The sequence below is a fragment of the Marmota flaviventris genome, chromosome 13 (assembly GCF_047511675.1).
Source record: "Marmota flaviventris isolate mMarFla1 chromosome 13, mMarFla1.hap1, whole genome shotgun sequence".
Classification (NCBI taxonomy): Eukaryota; Metazoa; Chordata; class Mammalia; order Rodentia; family Sciuridae; genus Marmota; species Marmota flaviventris.
Window position 1 is genome coordinate 70,154,232 of NC_092510.1, and position 19,921 is coordinate 70,174,152.

Consider the following 19,921-nt stretch of genomic DNA (forward strand, 5'->3'; position numbering starts at 1 on the left):
TACTGATGACCAAGCTCACATAGATTAAGGCTGATTAAAATTTATGCCTCAGGCAATAACCTCAAGTCCCACTGAGGAAACAAGGGAGGTCGGTAATATTCCCTGAATTGTCCCTCAGCGTCTCCCCCCACCCCCCAAGGTTATTAGTGGAGACTGAGCCTTATCAGGCCCACAGTCCTGTGGCACCGGGTGATCTACCCAGCTAGCTTCGAAGGCAAAGCAGGTGCGGAGTCACCCGAGACCGGAAATTCGGGGGCGGAGCACCCCGACGCCCAGAGGGTCCATCACACCGGAAGGCTGCCTGCTCAACTAGAGTGCCGAGTGCCAAGCACCGCCATGTCGGTGCTTCGCTGCCTCGGCGCCTTGAAGCAGCCGGTGAGTGGGAGCGCGTGGGGCGGGGAGGCGGAATTCCTCCCGCGTGCAGCAGGTGGGATCCCGAGGTCCTGGGATCTGTGGGCGGCTCCGGGCTGCCTCCTTGGACTTAAAGTCGCGTAGGCCTGCCCTATTTTCCGATGGGTTCGCAGTTATAGTTCACATTTGGAACAACACGTGTTCCCTTTTCTGGTGGTAAAAGTGGCCGCGGTGATTGAGAAATAGAAAATCTGAGGCTGTTGGCCGGTGGATGGCCCAAGTGGATTAGGCCTGTTCTCTCCTAGAGGCTCGTGGTTTTGGAGCCCTGCAGTCAAGACCAATGTGCCCCGATACCTCTGGCCTTCATCTACTTATAGCGAGTATTTCCTGCAGGGAATGACCAAAACCTTCCAGATTCTTTTCCAGAAATTACTTTTCAGAAATTTTTGCTACTTTAGGAGTTGGGAAAGATGACATCTCACAGTTGTTTTTCACTTCTTACTGGCGAAGTTGGGCTTTTTTTGCTTTCAAAGCTTTTTTTGCGCATTTGCTCCGATTAGAAATTGAGCTGGGCAGGCAGCTGAATCCTGGTCCCTGCCCTGGGAGAGTTCATTATCTTTGCCAGCAGATACCCAGTGCTATGGGGCTGAAAAAAAAAAAAAACTGATTAGAGCATCCTCCCACACCCAGTACAGAGGATGAAATGGTTCTCTCTACATACCTGGGTTTGGGGGTTAGGGGTCAAGATATGTGTCCTAAAGGAGGCAAAAGAAAGAAAGGGCTGGGGGCTGTAGCTCAGTGGCAGAGCACTTGCCTTGCATGTGTGAGGCACTGGGTTCGATCCTCAGCACCACATAAAAATAATCATATAAGGGCTGGTATTGTGGCTCAGACGTAGAGCGCTCACCTAGCATGTGTGAGCCACTGGGTTCAATCCTCAGCAGCACATAAAAATAAAGATATCCACCTATAATTTAAAAACAAACATAAAAAATAAATAAACCAATAAAATAAAGGCCTTCTGTCTATCTACAACTATAAAAAAATTTTAAAAGAGAGCTTAAAATAGTAAAAACTGCCTATGAACATCATGGGTCATGATCCTATTGTTGGATTAACACATAAAGTGTTTTCTATATACCAGGCCCAAACATATAGGAGGACATGAAAAAGCATAGTGTCTATCAGTCAGAATATATTCAAGAGGAAAAAAAAAACACAGTACTTTGAAAAGGAAAGATTAATTTAAAGAATTACTAGAATAGGGCATTAGAATAATGAGGGAATGGCTAGTAAGAATTAAAGGGAGCATTAAAGAGTACAAGAATGAGCCAGGTATAGTGGCACATGCCTGTAATCCCAAATACTTGGAAGTCTGAGACAGAAGGATCATGTTTGAGGCCAGCCAAAGTAAGGAGGACTGGGAATGTAGCTCAGAGGTATAGCACTCCTGAGTCCAATCGCCAATACTACAAAGAAACAGAACAGGAATATCAGATATAAGAGAATGACCATTATACCTCTGTTGTGGAGATGTAATATGCAAAGAAGAGCTCTATCCCTCCCCAAGTAGCAGTGATCAAGATCTTTTGGGAACAGGTATGGCCGGCCATGGCTCATTAAATAGCAGCAAGTGACTGGGGATATGCCAGCGAAACTTTACACAAGTCTACCCTCCAGAACTTTGCTGAAGAAATGCTGAAGACAGTTATTCATTGGAAGGGAGCTCCTGGAAGCCTCTGCCACAAAGCTGCCCAATAGAGTGCCAGGGAAAACTTGGCTGCTGGGTGTTTTGGGTTTCCAAGCAAAGCAGAAGCAGGCACTGAAAAATTATTTTAAAGCTCAAATGCATTTTCTAGAGCAGGCAGTGAAGGTGATTTTGGTGTAGAGAGGCAGTACACTGGTGAGGTTTATGAGCCAACTCATCAGTAACAGCAATCAAATGAAGTCTGCCCCGGCCCAGATGGTTTCACTGGTGAATAATATCACACATTTAAAAAAGAATCTCTAGCTGGGCACAGTAACACATGCCTGCAACCCCAGCAGCTTGGGAAGCTAAGGCAAGAGGATCTAAGTTCAAAGCAGCCTCAGCAACGGGGAGGCACTAAGCAACTCAGTGAGACCCTTTCTCTAAATAAAATACAAAATGGGGCTGAGGATGTGGCTCAGTGGTCTAATGCCCAAGTTCAATAAAAAAAAAAATCTCAGTAGTTGCAGATAAAGCATTTGACAAATTGTGATTTAAAACAAACTAAACTGGGATTAGAAAGGAACTTTCTTCACCTGATGAAGGTCATCCATGAAAAACCCGCAGCTAATATCATATACATTACAATTAAAAAGTTCACTGAGGTTTTAGAATTCAAGAACATATACAAAATTCAATTGTATTTCTATTCATTTGAAATGAACAACCCAAAAATGAAATTTTAAAATCCCATTTATAGTAGTATAATAAATACTACTATAAAATATTTCATATAGATGGGATTGAATAATATATAGTTTTTGGTCTGACTTCTTTCACTTAATTTTTTAAGTTTTGCACATATTTGTAGCATGTAAAGAGAATAAAACATTTGAGAATAAATTTAACAAAAAGACCTACCAAATTTATACTCTGAAAACTTACAAAACATTGTTGAAATAAACAAGATGCAAATAGCTGGAAATGCACCCTATGTTCATACATGAGGAGAGTCAATATTGTTAAGACAATGATACTCTCCAGCTTTGTATAAAAATTTGACCTAGTCACAGCCACAGTCCCAAATGGCTTTATGGCAGAAACTGACAAAGTATTCCTAAAATTCATACGAAAATTTAAGGGATCCAGAATAACCAAAACAATGTTTAAGAAGTTGAAGGATTTACGTTTCTGATTTCAAAATTTTACCACAAGTCTACAATAATCAAGACAGTGTTTTTCCTGGAATACTCATTAGACATAGATCAATGGAAAAGAATTAAGATCATAGAAATAAACCCTATACTTAATGTTCAATTGATTTTGGGCAGGGATGCCAAGATGATTCAGTGGGGGAAAAACAGTCTTTTCAACAAATGATATTTGGAAAACTAGGTAGCGACATGCAAAAGACAAAGTTGGACCCATATCAAACTAAATACAAAAATTATCTCTAAATAGATCAACGATCTAAAAGTTAGAACTAAAATTATAAAACTCTTGGAAGAAAACATAGAGACAATTCTGATGGTAGTTTCTTAGATATGACATTACCAAAAACACAAGCATCAAAAGAAAAAAATAGAAAAATTAGACTTCATAAAATTAGAACAGAAAACCCAATGGAATGGGAAAAAATATATGAAGAATCATAACTGATAAAGGACATGTATCTAGAATATATAAAGAACATTTAAAACTCAATAATAAAGCTATAAATTTCTCAATTTAGAAATGGGGAAAGGACCAAAGATATTTCTTAAAATAATAGATAAATAGCCAATAAAAGCACAAAATATGCTTATATTATTAGTCATCCAGTAAATGTAAAGTAAAACCACAATGAGAAACTGTCTCAACCCCACTAGGAAGCAATTATAAAAAAGACAGTTTTAGAATATTTGTCACTCTAAAAGATCCTTTGTACCCATTTGCAATCAATTCCTTTCCTACCCCAGCCTTACCCAACTGCTAATTTAGTTTCTGTCTCTGTAGTGTACCTCTTTTGAGTGTTTCATATTGATGGGATTGAATAATATAAAGTTTTTGGTCTGGCTTCTTTAATTTTTTAAATTTTGTACATATTTGTAGCATGTATTAATTCATTTCTTTTAAATTCTGAATAGTAGTATATTGTATCAGTACACCACATTTTGTTTATCCATTCACGAGTCTGTGGACTTTTGGGTTCTTTCTCCTTTTTTATTATTAATGCTATGATTATTTTTATACAAGTCTTTGTGGAGAGCTATATGTTCATTTGTACTGGATAGATAGGTACCTAGGAGTAGAAATGCTGGACTATATGATAAATTTACATTTAGTTTCTTTAAAAACTTATCAAATTTCTCTAAAACAGCTGCACCATTTTATATTTTTATCAGCATTGTATACAGGCCCAGTTTCTCCACATCTCACAATTTTTATTGTCTTTTTGATTACAGCTATGCTAGTGGGTATGAAATATTATCTCGTGATTTTAATTTGCATTCCCCTAATTTCAAATGATGCTGAGCAAGTTTTCTTGTACCTAATGGCCATTTGTGTGTCTTATTTTTTTAAAATTTGTTTTAATACTGGAGATTGAACCCTGAGGCACTTTCACCACTGAGTTTACATCCCAGCCAGTTTTCTTTCTTTTTTTTTTTTTTTTCAATTTTGAGGCAGGGTTTCACTAAGTTGTTTAAGGCATTGCTAAATTGCTGAGGCTGGCCTCAAACTTGCAACCTCCCTCAAAGTAGGTGACCACAAGCCACATTTTGAATTTTCACATTCAGCTTCTCTTGAAAATATATAAGCTTGTATTCCCTCATGGTAGCTGAGCCATGATTTCCCCCAGTGGAGAGAGAGATGGTAGTTCTGTTACTTCAGCCTTGCATTGCTGTGACAAAATTCTTGAGATAATCAACTTCAAGAAGATTTGTTAGGGCTCATAATTTCAGAGGTTTCAATCTGTAGCCTGTGGTGAGGTGAGGCAGTACCTCATGGCAGGCAGCGTCCTTCATGGGCATGCCATCAGTGACCAAACTTCCTTCCAATAAACCCCACCTCCTAAGGGTTCTACTACCTCCCAGTAGTGCCACAGGCTGACTACTAAACCTTTAACAAATAAGCCTTTGGGGGACTTCCAAATCCAAACTATAGCAGTAGAGTCAGCGCCTGTGAGGCTCCATCAATAAGCCTAGTGAAGTACTCACTCAACAAATAAAATTTGTACTTTTTATTGATATTACAGTTACTCACAGTTCAGAAATAAAATGTTAAAAAGTATTTAGGGGAAAGTGGGGACAAGACCTGAGATTTATAGATGGACTTGGATTTAGAGGTTTTAAAGAAATAGTGCTGAGTTACCATCCTTGGCAGTACTGTACATGATTCTGAGTGAGAACTCTGGAGCTGGATGCCTGGCTCTGAATCCATGCTCTACTAGTTATACACTTGGTAACTTTTTTATGCCTATGCTTTCCCATTTCTAAAGTGGAGAGAATAACAGTACCATGAGTTTTGAGTAAATATATATATATATATAAAGCAACTTAGAATACTCTTAGCTGTTCTAAGCATTATATGAGTATTTTCTGTTTATTTTTAAAACAAAGTTATATGGGCTGGGCACAGTGGCACACACCTGTAATCCCAGTGGCTTAGGAGACTGGGGCAGGAGGATCAAGAGTTCAAAGCCAGCCTCAGCAATTTAGTGAGGCCCTAAGCAACTCAGCAAGACCCTGTCTTTAAATAAAATACAAAAAGTGCTGGTGATATGGCTCAGTGCTTAAGTTAGTTAAGCCCAGGGTTTAACTCTGGGTTCAAACCCTGGTACCCCCCCCCCCCAAAAAAAAAAAGTTATATGGTAGGAGTGCTTTACTCCTTAAGTCCATTGTTTCCTTTGAATTATAGAAGTTGAAGGACCCATTTGCTTTCTTGGTTTCATTCTGATTTTTCTTGTCAGTGCATGACTCTGTTTCAGGCATTATTAAATCATTCCACATGGAAACTGAAACCGACAAGTTGTTCTGATACCTCCAGGTACCGCTGCAGCAAGGCCCCAGGAAATCTGCCAGGAACAAGTCTTGTCTCCTATTTCAGTATCTTTTTATCTATCTGCATCTCTTTCTATTAACAACTTTCTTGTTTTTTAAATATTTTTTTTAGTTGGACCCAATACCTTTATTTATTTATTTTTATGTGGTGCTGAGGATCGAACCCAGTGCCTCACATGTGCAAGGCAGGTGCTCTACCATTGAGCCACAGGCCCAGTCCTTAACAACTTTCTTCCTCCCATCTACCTTGAGTCTTTTCTCCCCATCATAGCTGCTGCTTTCGCACAATTTCTGCCTCTCACTCCTTTGATATGCTTATGGTACATCATGGTTCCACCTGGCCTTACTCTGCTTTATGACTTTTCAGCCCCAGATGTCATTGTCAACTGCCTCACTTTTGGTTTCCCAGTCCAAATCCCCTATAGTAAAAGTATGAAGCAGAGCTTTTTTCCCTGGCAGCTTCAGAGACCAGTGGATTTGGCCTGGTGACTTGGATATTTGCACCACACTGGCTAGAGGATATAGAAAGCTGAGGTAACAGAGCTATAAAATTTCATAGCCTAGACTTTACTCGTAGGGAGAACATTGCTGGCACAAAGATGAAGTGTCGGATATGAACATCAAAGAGGCAGGCTCTCACAGTAGGTGGCATTCATGGAGAGTTCTCACGTGGTGTATTATTCAACATTCTCCAGAGAAACAGAACCAATAGGAGACAGATATAGATATAAAAGGACACCTAAATTGAGACGGGGTCACAATTATAGAGCATTTCCACTATCTGTGGTTTGCAAGCTAGAGAACCAGGAAAGAAGGTGGCATAATTTCATATAAGTCGGAAGGCCTGAGAACCAACAAAGCTGATAATGTAACTCCCAGTCCAAGTCTGAAGGCTGAGAACTGAGAATGGGAGCCACTGAGAACCAGTATCTGTGATGCCTAAGGGCAGGAGAACTTGGGCATTCTAGTTTAAGAAGAAAGAGTGAATCTGCCTTCTTCTGCCTTCTTGTTCTGTTAGGGATCAGATAGGATGAGCCCTTCAAGTTAGTAAGGATGGATCTTCTTTACTCAATCTACTTATTCAAATGGCAATTTTTTTCTGTAAACACCCTAAAAGGTGCACCCAGAAATAATGTTTTTAAAAAATATTTTTATTAGTTGTTGATGGATCTTTAGTTTAATTACTTATTTATGTGTGGTGCTGAGAATCAAACCCAGTGCCTCACACATGGTAGGCAAGCATCTACCACTGAGCCACAACCCCAGGCCCCAGAAATAATGTTTTAACAGCTATCTGTTTGGGCATCTCTTAGCTCAGTAAGGTTGACACACAAAAAAGTAACTGTCACAAGGGTGTGAGGGGAGCTGCCCAGATCTTTTCTGTGTATCTAGCATTTAAATATGTAAGCAGATGTCATTTGATAGGTCCACAGTGTACTAACTTAGCAAGGCCCTAAGCAACTTAATGAGACTGTCCCAAAATTAAAAATAAAAAAAATCTAGGAATATGGCTCAGTGGTGAAGCACCTCTGAATTCAATCTCCAATACCAAAAAAAGGAAAATTATTGAAAAATCAAATAAGCAGAAAATTTAAAAATAATAAAAAATGACACCCTTATTCTAAACCTATAACATTTTGTTTAATAAATATATAGAATTTGCTAAGTGCAAAGATCTATTTTATTTGTTTGGTTGTTTTTTTTTTTTTTTTTTTTTTTTTGGTGTTGGGGATCAAACCCAAAGCCTTGTGCATGCAAGGCAAGCACTCTACCAACTGAGCTATATCCTCAGCCCCAAAGATCTATTTTAAAAGCTTTATATATATTCATTAAATCATCACAACAGCTCTGTGATTTGGTATTATTTCATCCACACTTTATCAAAAGAATAAACTAAAAGGACAGAAACGGGTTTTCACCCAAGCAGCCTGGCTTCAGAAAGCCCTTTGTTATATTATCTTTCACAGCCTTGGATTACCTAACTAGACTGAGCTTTCTAGAAAGGCATAATCTTTGATTTTCTTGTAGCATTCTTATAACTTTACATGATAAAAGGCATGAGAGGGCTGCCTAGTCAGGTTTTTTCTGTTTCACCCTTTTCACTTAGAATAATGTGATTTTGTTACTTTTTTTCTTCCTTTTAAAAGACAGGACTACATAGTGGGAAGAACATAGATTCTAGAGTTAGGCAGTTCTGAATTTTAATCTAACTCAAACATTGAGCTCTGTGTGGCCTTTCTCATTCTTAGTTTTCGTATCTGTAAAATGCAGGATTGCTGGGAGTATTGGAGAATATATGAAAAAAAGCAACTGGGTATAGGTGGGCACAGTGGCACACACCTGTAATCCCAGCAATGCAGGAGGCTGAGGTAGGAGGATTGCAAGTTTGAGAAACAACCTGGCCAACTTAGCAAAACCCTTAGTTACCTAGTGAGACCCTGTCTCAAAATTTTAAGACATAAAAAGAGTTGGGAAGTAACTCAGTGGTGGAGCACCCTAGGCTCAATCTCCAGTACCAAAACAAACACCTGGTACATATTAAGTGCTCATTATATAATAGTTAATGTTGTTGACAGAGGATGACAAAATCCTGGCAATCACTTAATAGACTTTAAAAGAGCCACTAGAGCCATGAAGAACCCCAGGAGATTATGTTACTAATAGGAAGTACTAGGCTGGACTTTAACCAAGTATTGCAAATATAAATTACTTGGGCCACCATAACCCATTCCCACATCAGACATTCCTAACTGATTACAGCATTGTTTCAGGTTGGGCCCATGATCCTTTTCTGGATTCTCAAGGCAGTAACTTCTGATCAGTGGGAATTGGCCCAAGAGATGGAACCTGTTTTCCATCTCTCCTTTAAGCCCAGATGTACAGCCATTCCTTCAGTAACTCATCTCAACCTGTCTTTGTTTCCTTTCAGTCTTTTCTTCGCCTTGTGACAAGTAGAGTTTGGAACAGGTTGCCTGTGGTGACCCTGAACCTGCGTCTTTTTGAGGCTCAGCAGGAAGAGAAGTCCAAACCCATCAGTCGTTACCCTATTCCCTACAAGAAGGACCTGCCTTTTGACATTGTAGAGCTCATGGAGGAGATAGAAAAGAAGGTGAGACACACTTGGTGCAGGGAGTCACAGCCATTGCAGACCTTTGTCTACCTAAATGAAATCCCCTGGTACTAATTGCCGCAGCCTGTCCAACTGTCCAACTTCCCCACTGTGGATGGACCCTTCCTTTGGGTCCTGTTGTATCTCTTACTTTTTTCCTTTTGGGTTCTGGGACTTTTCTTTATCATTCAGTTCTCTACCCACCAGTGACTGAGGTGCACTCTATAGTTCTGTTTAGCACTGTAGTGTTGAGATAAAACCATTGGAATATGAGGAGTTGCTTAAACAAGTGTGACAGGTATCTTTTCTTTTTTTAAAAAATTATAATAAAAAATTACATGTTGAGCCGAATGTGGTGGTGCAGGCCTGCAATCCCAGTGGTTCGGAGGCTGAGGCAGGAGGATCACAAATTCAAAGTTAGCCACAGCAACAGCGAGGTGCTAAGCAATTTAGCAAGACCTTGTCTTTAAATAAAATATTTTAAAAGGCTGGGTATGTGATTCAGTGATTAAGTGCCCCTGGGTTCAATCCCCAGTACAAAAAATAAAAAATTCCATGTTGAAGCCTGGGATGGTGATGCACGCCTGGAATCCCAGTGACTTGGGAGGCTGAGGCAGGAGAGTTCCAAATTTGAGGTTGGCTAAGGAAGGGTGTTCCAAATTTGAGGCTAGCCTCAGCGGCTTAGCAAGGCCCTAAGTAACTTAGTGATACCATCTCAAAATTAAAAATAAAAAAGTCTGGGAATATGGCTCAGTGGCAAAGTGCCTCTGGATTCAATCCCCAATATCAAAGAAAAAAAAAGAAAAATTATTGAAAAAGTAGACAAAAAGCAGAAAATTTAAAAAGAATAAAAATATGATTTCACTATACAAAGTCAACCACTCTTAGCATCTTGGTGTTTTCTTCTTCCCTATTTTGTTTGTATAAATCTATATATGTACTTTTTTAGGGCTGGGGTTGTGGCTTAGTGGCAGAGTGCTTGCCTATAGTGTGAGGCACTGGGTTGGATTCTCAGCACCACATAAAAATAAATGAATAAAATAAAGGTTCAACAACATCTAAAAAATATTTTTAAAAAAATATATTTGTACTTTTTAAAATGAGATCATGTTATCTTGATTTCTAGGTCAAAACATTATTTAGGGTTACATGATATAGCATTGTATAAAAGAGATACTGTAATTTAGTTCAACAATCTCCAAATCTTAGAGTTTTAGGACTTGTAACAATTTTTGTATGTATATATTTTTCATATATATACATATTTATGTTTATACATATATCTTTTTGTATATTATTTCCTGATGGACGTTGTTTTGGGGGGAGGGGTACCAGGAATTGAACTCAGGGGCACTTGACCACAGCCACATCCCCAGCCCTTTTTTGTTTTTTATTTAGAGACAGGGTCTCATTGAGTTGCTTAGCACCTTCTGTTGCTGAGGCTGGCTTTGAACTGCTGTCTCAGCCTCCCCAGCCACTGGGGATTACAGGCATGACCACTCACCCGACCCCCTGATGGTAGTTTTAAAGCGTGTGATCTATGCTGCTAAATTATAAGATGCTTCCTTAAACATACATTTGTTCTAAACCTTTGTTGTTCCAACTTGGTAGTAGAATTTTGTGGCACTTCTTTCCAAACAAAATATTGCATGGAAATCCATTATATAAAGATAAAAATATGGCTGTTGGGGCTGGGCTGTGGCTCAGTGGCAGAGCGCTTGCCTCGCACATTTGAGGCACACACATAAAAAAAAAAAGAATAAACGAAATAAAGATATTGCATCCATCTATAACTAAAAAATATTTTTTTAAAATATGGCTGTTCTGGTGGGAAAGGTTTGGAGCCCTTGGCACCATCAACAGCTCTCCACACCTCTCCCATTTCCCAACCCTCTCCCCAGACTCTCCCTGGTTAGTACAAATAGTTCTTTATGCTCTGTCTTTTAGACCACTAACAAACCTTTAGCATCTGTTATCAGCTAGGGTGCTTTCAGCTATAGTTGTATAGAAAATCCAATTTAGCTGGTTTAACAGTAAGGATAATTCAATGTCACACTTAATTGCTGGTCTAGCGGTAGGGAAATTCCTATATTGTTAAAATTCAGTAGCTTACTGTTACCATCAAGGACTAGATTTTTTTCCTTTTTTTGTGTGTGTGGTACTGGGAATTGGGTACTCAGGACCTCACACATGTTAAGCAAGCACTCTATCCCAGCCCTTTTTTATATTTTATTTTGAGATCGGGTCTTGCTGAGTTGCCAAGGCTGGCCTTCAACTTGTGATCCTTTGCCTCAGCCTCCTAAATCACTGGGATTACAGGCAGGTATCCAGTAGATTCTTTCCTTTTTGAGCTCTATCTTCCTCAGTGTGATAGCTGCTTAGACTTATTCCCTATAGTCATTAGATGACTATAGTATCAGCAAACATTACATCCTTGCACAACTTCTAGCAGGAGTGAGGAGGGCATACCCTTTCCTTATATTCCTTTTGGAGAGCCAGGAAGGCCCCCAGCTGACTTCCCTTCATTTCTCAGTAGCCACCATGGTGTCACATGTCCATTTCTCAGCCTATCACTGACAAGTGGAATGAAATCACCATAATTTATTTAGAACAATCAGGATTCACTCATTAAGTGTGGGGAAGGGTTTAACCTGTTCTGAAATCCATGACAACTTCATATCTGAACAACATCCAGGTTCTGTTGTCAAGAGGGAAGAAATGGACAGTTGTTTGCCATAGCGTGCCATCTGAAAACTCAAAATCCCAAGGTATGGCCTTCAGTTCTGGGCCTTGGTTTCCTTATCTGTAAACCAGGGATAATAATATCTCCCTTGCCTACCTTACAAGGTTTAGAGGATAAATGAGATTGGATATGTGAAAGAACCTTACAAAATACTTTACTAATATTGGGGCTTGTTACTAACTTAATTCTTAGAAATAATGAATACCACCAGCCCGTCTGTAAAAGGTAGGACCTAAACAGTAGAATCTAAATTCAAATAAGTCTCATTTGTTTTATTTGTTACATTCACTCTCTAAACTTCATCAGACTGTGTATCAAAAAGACATTTTATACACCTTTAGAAATAACAATTATAATACCCTGAAAGGTTAAGATATGTATAAAAAGGCTATGACCTTTCCAAGAGTGCATCTGGATTCAGACAATATGGGGAGTTCCAGATTACTGTTTATTCTGCTCTTAGTTTTCATTTTGTGTGACCCTGTCTTTTCTTCCCTGCAGACAGGATTTTTACCAAATATATTGAAAGTTTTGTCTTACCGGCCATTGGAATTCCGAGCCTTCTTTGCTTATTACAATGCCATCTACAACAAAACAACAGGTAAAGAGAGAAACAATGCTAAATCATTCTTGGTTGAGATATAGGTGCCTGTTTGCCAACATTGCTTCCCATGTGTTCCAGATTGATGAGATTAGGGAAAACCTCAGCTTCTGTGACAACTCTGGATTTTGAGTCTGTGAGGACTGAATCCAGCTTTATGGTTATAGATATATAACTGAAATAAACTGGCAACCATGGATGTGATACTAGATTCAGATTAGGCTGCTGCTAATCAGAGACAAAGACTTTGGTTTAAATAATATTTTTTTCTCTCACTCTTTCACTCTCACCTGATAGTCTATATAAGCTGCTAAGGGCTGGCAAGTGTTGTTTACAGTTTGGGACTGCCCTTGCCTACAAGCTTAGCTGGATCACCACTGTACCAGCAGAAAGGAGCATCACTGGTGGGCACAAGCCCTTTCTCTTTAAGGTCCTGACATAAGAGTTGCATATATCACTTCTGTTTATATCCCATTGGGTAGAACTTTGTCTCACTGTCACATCTAGCTATGAGGGAAGCTGATTGGTCATGTGCCCAGCTAAATGAAGAGATTCTGTTACTAAAGGAAGAAGGCAGATACTGGAAGACAGCCAGCAGTTATGGGGTGGTTCTCTTTGGTCTGTCACAGCCTGCTTCCTACCCTCAGTCCCTCTTTATGTTCTAAGTCAAAATGGGAGCTACATTTTGTCCCCTTCAGCATTTTGATCTCATTAGATCTTCTAACTTTGCTATGCCCCTGGGATGCTTTTTCTCCTATTTATGCCTTTGTGAATCTGACTTTTCCTTCAAAGTCCATCTCACCTTCCTTCATGTATAAGGAAGAATTCCTTGTCCGATTGCCTACAACCCGCTCCTTGCCCTTTTCTAATGGCATACAGAGTCCTGTCTGCCTTTTATTTTCATCATATCTTTCTGCAGCTTCTCTATCCTACTAGAAAAAGACCAACCCTGTGTTCAAATGTGAGTTCTGCCATAAATAATCCAAGCAACTTCAGCAAAGTATTTGAACACCTCAGAGCCTTAGTTTCATTACTAGTAAAATGGCATTAATAATACCCACTTGAGGAGCTGAGGTAAGGAGTAAATGAGGTTACATATGTAAAGTTCCCAGAATTGTGCCCGGTACCAAAGCGGGTTCTCCCCTTTTCTGCCTATCCCTATCTCAAATAGTAGCTTCCATGAAGTTAGGAAGTCTGTTCTTTTTTCTTCTACTTTATTTACTTATTTACAGTACTAGGGATTAAACTCAGGTCCTTGCATATGTTCTGCCACTGAGCTACATCCCCAGCCCTTTTTATTTTGAGACAGGGCCTTGAACTTGCAATCCTGGCCTTGAACTTGCAATCCTGCCTCAGCCTTCTGAATAGCTGGGAATCACAGGCCTATGCCACCACACCCACTTCTTTCCTCCTCTTTTAAGTGTTAGCCTAGTACCTGATAGGCCTCACAAAATATTTCTTGAATTTAGTATTTTATTAACACATTTTCTGAGCAAGTACTATCTGCCAGGTATTTCTTTGAGGATATGATTTTTATTTTAAAAAACAAATTTAAAAAAAAATGGATTTCCTTCCTTCCTCCCTCCCTCCCTTTCTTCCTCCCTCTCTTTAGGGATTGAACCCACCACCCCTTTTTATTTTTATTTGGAGACAGAGTCTCATTAAGTTTTGAAGCTGGCCTCAAACTTTCAGTTCTCCTGCTTCAGCCTCCCAGATCATCATAATTATGGGCATGCCTGGGAGAAAAAATGGGATTTCAAACATGCTCCTTTTTAATATTTATTTTTTAGTTGTAGTTGGACACAATATCTTTATTTTATTTATTTTTATGTGGTGCTGGGGATCGAACCCAGGGTCGTGCACAGGCTAAGTGAGCGTTCTACCACTGAGCCACATCTTCAGCCCCTCAAACATACTGCTTTTTAAAAATATAGTTTTTAGTTGTAGGTGGACAAAATACCTTTATTTTATGTATTTATTTTTATGTTGTACTTGGGATCAAACCCTGTGCTTCATTCATGCTAGGCAAGTGCTCTACCACTGAGCTATAACCCCAGCCCCTTGAACATACTCTTAAGAGGAGAAAGTGAATAGTGAACAACTAAAGAAGATGGAAGGAGGAAGTGGGGGAGGGGAGGAGGAGGAGGAGGAGGAGAAGAAAAAGAAAAGAAAGAAAGAAAGAAGTCTGTTGATTTCAGAAAGTACTACATACTGTGAAGAAAGTAAAATAGCCTAGGCATGGTGGCCTGCCTGTAGTCAGGAGGCTAAAGCCAAGCATCAAAAGTTTGAGGCCATCCTAGGGCCTCAAAATAAAATTCAAAAAGGGCTGAGGATGTGGGTAATTGGTAAAGTGCTTGGTAACATGCACTAGATCCTGGTTTGGGTTCAATCTCCAGTACCACCATATAAATAAACAAAAACAAAATAGGTCAGTTGGTAGCTAGGGACAAGAGATGAATGAATGTATAAATGTATAAGTGAATGGCAGGCAAGTTGGTGGGTGGGCGGAGCCTGTTGCTAAAATATAGCTAAACCTGTTTAGGTTCTAAGCCATTGCCCAGGAATTATGAACAGGTCTTCTTTCCTCTTCCTCCCCAGGACAGCTCAGCAGAGCAGATAAGGAACTCATCATTGTAGTGACCAGCCTGGTCAACAGGAGCTTATACCATGTGGTTGTCCATAGTGCTTGGTACAGGGTCTACTCAAAGAACCCAGTGCTCTCTGACCAGGTTAGTGCCCACCTCTCCTGTTCCAGTTTCAGGGCCTTTCATACCTGAGGAATGGACAAAGCCCATGTTATGATATGGTGCAGGGAACAAAATCTCTAATTGCTTGAATTCCCTTCCAGTTCCTGTTATGTGCCCACTTGCTTTTGCATGTATGTGATGTTTAGTATTAGGAAGAGCTATGCCCCAGATTAATATCAGTCATAGTGGTGGTTATTTGGCATACATTCTATCAGATGCACATAACTACCTGTCCAAGGCAAGCCTTATAACCATTTTAGACTCAAGGTTCAGAGATTTAACTTAGTATGGAATATATAACTATAATGTGGCAAGAGTCTCTTTTCAAAACTTGCCATCTTTCTGCTAATTATACTGTTTGCACTTCCAGTATGAATTTTGTCCATCCACTAATTATTCCTTCTGGGCCCAAACCAATGTTTTAGGCTTTTGAATTCTTACTGTTGACCCCAGGTATTGGCCAGTTTGCTTCTCATTCTGGAACTGCCTCCACCTGCTCTTGCCCATCAGTTCTTCAGTCAACAACTTATCCTGTCCTTACTTTGTCCAAAGTCATGCCCTTTGGGTATCATTACTATGTTTATTTCATTACAAAGTCCTACTGAACCCTATAGTGAAATCCCTGATCCTTAAGACTGGAGAACAGAAATATCTGTTCTCTGCATTTATTCTCAGAGTTGAGGTTCATCATTTTCACTATTCCCCAGTCTTCTCTTCTGATCTGATCTATAGAGACTTTGTAAACTATTCCCTAAAGGTATCTCTTGCTGGCCTAAAAATGATTTCATGATCATCCCCTTTGCCCTGCTGAGTGCATCCTGCCTCGACACCCAACTTTTGCTCATCCAGGATCTCTCTCCCAAGTGGTCATAGAATGTGTTGTCACACAATGGTTTACTGAATATTATAGTTTAGATATGAGGTGTCCCCCAAAAGCGCATGTGTGAGTCAGTGCAAGAAAGTAGAGGTGAAATGATTGGTTTAAGAGAGCCTTAACCTAATCAGTGCATTAATCCACTGAGAGGGATTAACTGAGTGGTAACTCTAGGTAGATGGTGTGGCTGGAGGAGTTGGGTTATTAAGGGCATGCCTTTGGGGTATATATTTTGTCCCTGGTAAACAGAGTCAGTCTCTCTCTCTCTCTCTCTCTCTCTCTCTCTCTCTCTCTCTCTCTCTCTCTCCCTCTCCCTCTCCCTCTCCCCCTCTCTCCCTCCCTCCCTCCCTCCTTCCTGATTGTCATGTCCTGAGCTGTTCTCTGCCATATCTACACTCAGCTTAGGCCCATAACAATGGAGTTGGCCATCTGTGGGCTTAGACCTCTGAAACCATGAGACCCCAAGTAAATTTTTTCTCCTCTAACAGCTTTTGCCAGGACTTTTGATCACAGTGGCAAAAAAGCTGACTAAAACACCAAACTATTTTATTTTAAGGTTTGTAGTGGTTTCTAGTATTTTGCTTTAGCAAGGGAATTGATTACCTAGTATAGTCTTTGGAATCCAGTGTATTTGAAATCCCAGCTATACTGTGCTCTAGCCATATAACCTTGGGAAAGTCACTTCACCTCTTTGAACTGCAGTTTGTCAATAAAAAGGGGATGATAATAAAAATACAACTGTCTGGGGTTTTTATAAGAATTAAATGAGATAATGAATACAAAACACTGAGCACATTCTTAATTTATAGTAATTGCTAAATGTAAACTCTTTGCAAATATTATATTTTGTTTGGTATTGATATGGGGGGCAGGTCAAAGAGAGTCTTTGAGCTCTACTTTTCTCAGAAAACTTTGTTTTAGTCTGATTTTGCTCCTTTATTCTAACCTTGAGGGACTTTTTTTTTAACCATCAATGTCAATTTTATTAAGCCCTTGTTTGATTATTTATTTTCAGTAGACAAGATAATCTGCTTCTGACTATATTTTCTTGCAGGTCTGTGTGAATTGGAGAAAGTCTGACCTTCCTGCTCGGGAAAAAGCAATGCTGGAGTTTGCACTTGCTGTTTCCCAAGCTGATGATATAACAGATGACCATTTCAAAAAGCTTGAGATATATGGCTTCAGTAGAGAAGATGCCTGGGACATAGCTGCCATTTCATCTTTTTATGCCATGGCCAATCGCCTTGCTCATTTTATCAAACTCATTCCCAACAAAGAATTCTACTTTATGGGCAGAACTAGTGATCATCGAGAGTGAACGTGCTGCTCCCAAAGTATAAAAGCCTGAAAAGGGAAAAAACAAAACAAAACAGTGTTTATCATTTCAGTCATGTTGTATTAGGAGACATCAGTTGGAAAGTAATTTTTTAAAAAAATATCTGTCATTGGATAGAGAAGAAGAGTAAATAAATGTGTTTCCTTGTGCCTCAGCCTCTCCCTTACTGAAGACTTTGCTTCACTCCCCCAAGAAACTGCCAGCTCTTATTAACCCTTTTCTGTTAGCAAGTTCTATATATTATCCTCAGCGACAGTGATGGAGGCCTCACCTCCATCACGGTTCCATGACCTCCCTGGCAGATGCAGTACAAGGAGGACTGACCCTGGGCTCTGTTGCTTGTGAGATTGATTTGATTCAGATCTCCAGTGCCTCTCAGTCCCTCCTGGCTGGATATGTGCCCCTTCCTGTAGGAAGGAGCGTCGATAAAGACTTGGTCTACTAGACAATAGATGGCAATTAGGCAGAGATATTCAGGGCATCAACAGTCCACAATTTCAGGTACTGCGCAGACAGGGCTTTTTAGTGCAAAATTTACTAACCTGAGCCCTCATACTTATAGGCTGAGCAGGTAGTATGCCATTCAGCTTACCATACGGGACCTGCACCTAATACGGTAATCCATCCCTCAGTGTATAGTGGGGACAATAGTAACATAATCCTGCCCAGCTTCATAATACTGGTCAGACACATCAACCGCTCACTGACCTCTATAGACCCACTCCCAGCCTCAGTCAGTCAGTACCCACCCGGGTCCCTGGCATCTTCAGTCGCTCACACGAACAGCTAGCCATTCCGGACTGCTGTCCTTCGGGGTTGCAAAACCGCAACACTGCAGTGTCCCCGCTTTCCTTGTCCCCGGTGGAGGGCAACCAAGCGGTGGGGCAGGTTTCCCAGCCGGCAGCTTTACGCCGTCGCACCCGGAAGTGTCGGCTAGAGCTGGAGCGCCGAGGTGTCGGCCGGCAGGACAGCGGCTGGGAGCTGGGGGCGGGGGTGTTGGTCATGTTTTCTTTCGGGCCCCGGAGCCCCAGCGGAGACGCGGCGGCCGGAGCTGAGGAGCCGGCGCCCCACGGGGAACAAACGACTACCGCCAGGCCGCCCTCTCCCGCTGCCCCGCCCGTGGCTCCGCAGCCCGGGACTGACGCGGCCCCTCCCCCGCCGGCCGCCCGGAGCCCTCGCCGCCTTGGCGCTCCCCCATTGCCCCCGGCCGCGCGGGCGGGAGACCTATCGCCGCCGGGGACTGTGGAATCATCTGCCGCCTCCGCCCTGGGAGAGCCCTCACCTCCTTCCCCGTCACGCCGACGTCCCGGGCAGGACTGCAGGGCCGGGAGCCGGGGTCTGCACGGCCTCAGCGCGGGCCTGGGCGGCCCCGGCGCCAGACTGTTCGGGTGGCTGAGAGAACGCAGCCTGGGCCGCGGGCTGTTCGTGGACCCGGCGCGAGACAATTTTCGCACCATGACTAACCTCTATGGTTCCATCCACCCTGCGGACTCGGTGTATCTCAGCACCCGCACCCACGGAGCGGTCTTCAACCTCGAGTACTCGCCCGACGGGTAAGCGCGGTCCCCCGGAGGGTGGGTCCCCACCTCCGCCAGCTCTGCTCCGGATGCGCAGCCATCCAGAGCTCGCTCGCTCTGCCCGGGCTTTGGAGACCTTTTTCGGCCTCTGGCTTTTCTGCCCCCTGGTACTTTCAGAAGCGCGTAGTCGTTACGGAACCCCCATCCTGGCCTTTTGAAGTAGGCAGGCCTGGGATGCTTCTCTTCAGGCTCGGGAGACTGAAGGAAAAATTCCCAGAACTAGGGCTTTCTGGTACACCATAGGTGCTCAGTAAATACATCTTTAATAAATGCTCATTCTTTCGCTGTCATCCGAGGTTTGCTTTTCACTCATCTAAGCTTTTGTTAAGGGTAGAGAGCCTATAGAATCTCTGTACCCCTGTGCCTAAACCAGCCAGAAAGAGACAAGTGTGCATTCGTTTGCTCAAGAAATACTAAGCCAGGGGCTGGGGTTGTGGCTCAGTGGTAGAGCGCTTGCCTAGCGCGTGTGAGGCAAGCATATAAATAAATAAAATAAAGGTCCAGGGCTGGGGATGTGGCTCAAGCGGTATCGCGCTCGCCTGGCATGCGTGCCGCCTGGGTTCGATCCTCAGCACCACATACAAACAAAAGATGTTGTGTCCGCCAAGAACTAAAAAAAATAAATAAATATTAAAAAGCTCTCTCTCTCTCTCTCACTCTCTCTCTTTAAGAAAAAAAAAAGTCCATTGACAACTAAAAAATATTAAAAAAATAAAAAGAAATACTAAGCCATTGCAGAGAGGCAGCTCTCATGATTTAGGCCATTTGTGAAGTTCCCAGGCTGGACTACCTACTTTTGCTAAGGGAAACCAGCCTTCTTCTTGATTAATTAGATATTTAATATCTGGTCTTGGTT

At 41.4% G+C, this 19,921-nt stretch overlaps 2 protein-coding genes across 2 annotated transcripts in view; both read left to right on the top strand.

Moving 5' to 3' along the window:
* Positions 1 to 296: 296 nt before the first annotated feature.
* Positions 297 to 17,642, top strand: LOC114089121 (uncharacterized). Its single transcript, XM_027930849.2, has 5 exons — positions 297 to 375; positions 9,008 to 9,187; positions 12,432 to 12,531; positions 15,130 to 15,260; positions 17,207 to 17,642. Exons 1-5 carry the CDS (start codon positions 337 to 339, stop codon positions 17,468 to 17,470), a joined length of 714 nt encoding a protein of 237 aa, XP_027786650.2. The 5' UTR covers positions 297 to 336; the 3' UTR covers positions 17,471 to 17,642.
* Positions 17,643 to 18,411: 769 nt separating this feature from the next.
* Dcaf10 (DDB1 and CUL4 associated factor 10) overlaps positions 18,412 to 19,921 on the top strand; it is a 45,465-nt gene continuing 43,955 nt past the window's right edge. The window contains exon 1 of the mRNA XM_027931077.2: positions 18,412 to 19,041. Within this exon, the coding sequence (XP_027786878.2) occupies positions 18,491 to 19,041 (551 nt within the window). The 5' untranslated portion in view covers positions 18,412 to 18,490. The remainder of the gene's footprint in view (positions 19,042 to 19,921) is intronic.

Bases quoted from the DNA above. Each gene is read 5' to 3' on its own strand.
- LOC114089121 (XM_027930849.2), top strand. From the start codon at position 337: ATGTCGGTGCTTCGCTGCCTCGGCGCCTTGAAGCAGCCG. The intron at 12,532-15,129 runs GTAAAGAGAGAA...CTTCCTCCCCAG, and splicing joins CATCTACAACAAAACAACAG to GACAGCTCAGCAGAGCAGAT. The intron at 15,261-17,206 runs GTTAGTGCCCAC...ATTTTCTTGCAG, and splicing joins ACCCAGTGCTCTCTGACCAG to GTCTGTGTGAATTGGAGAAA.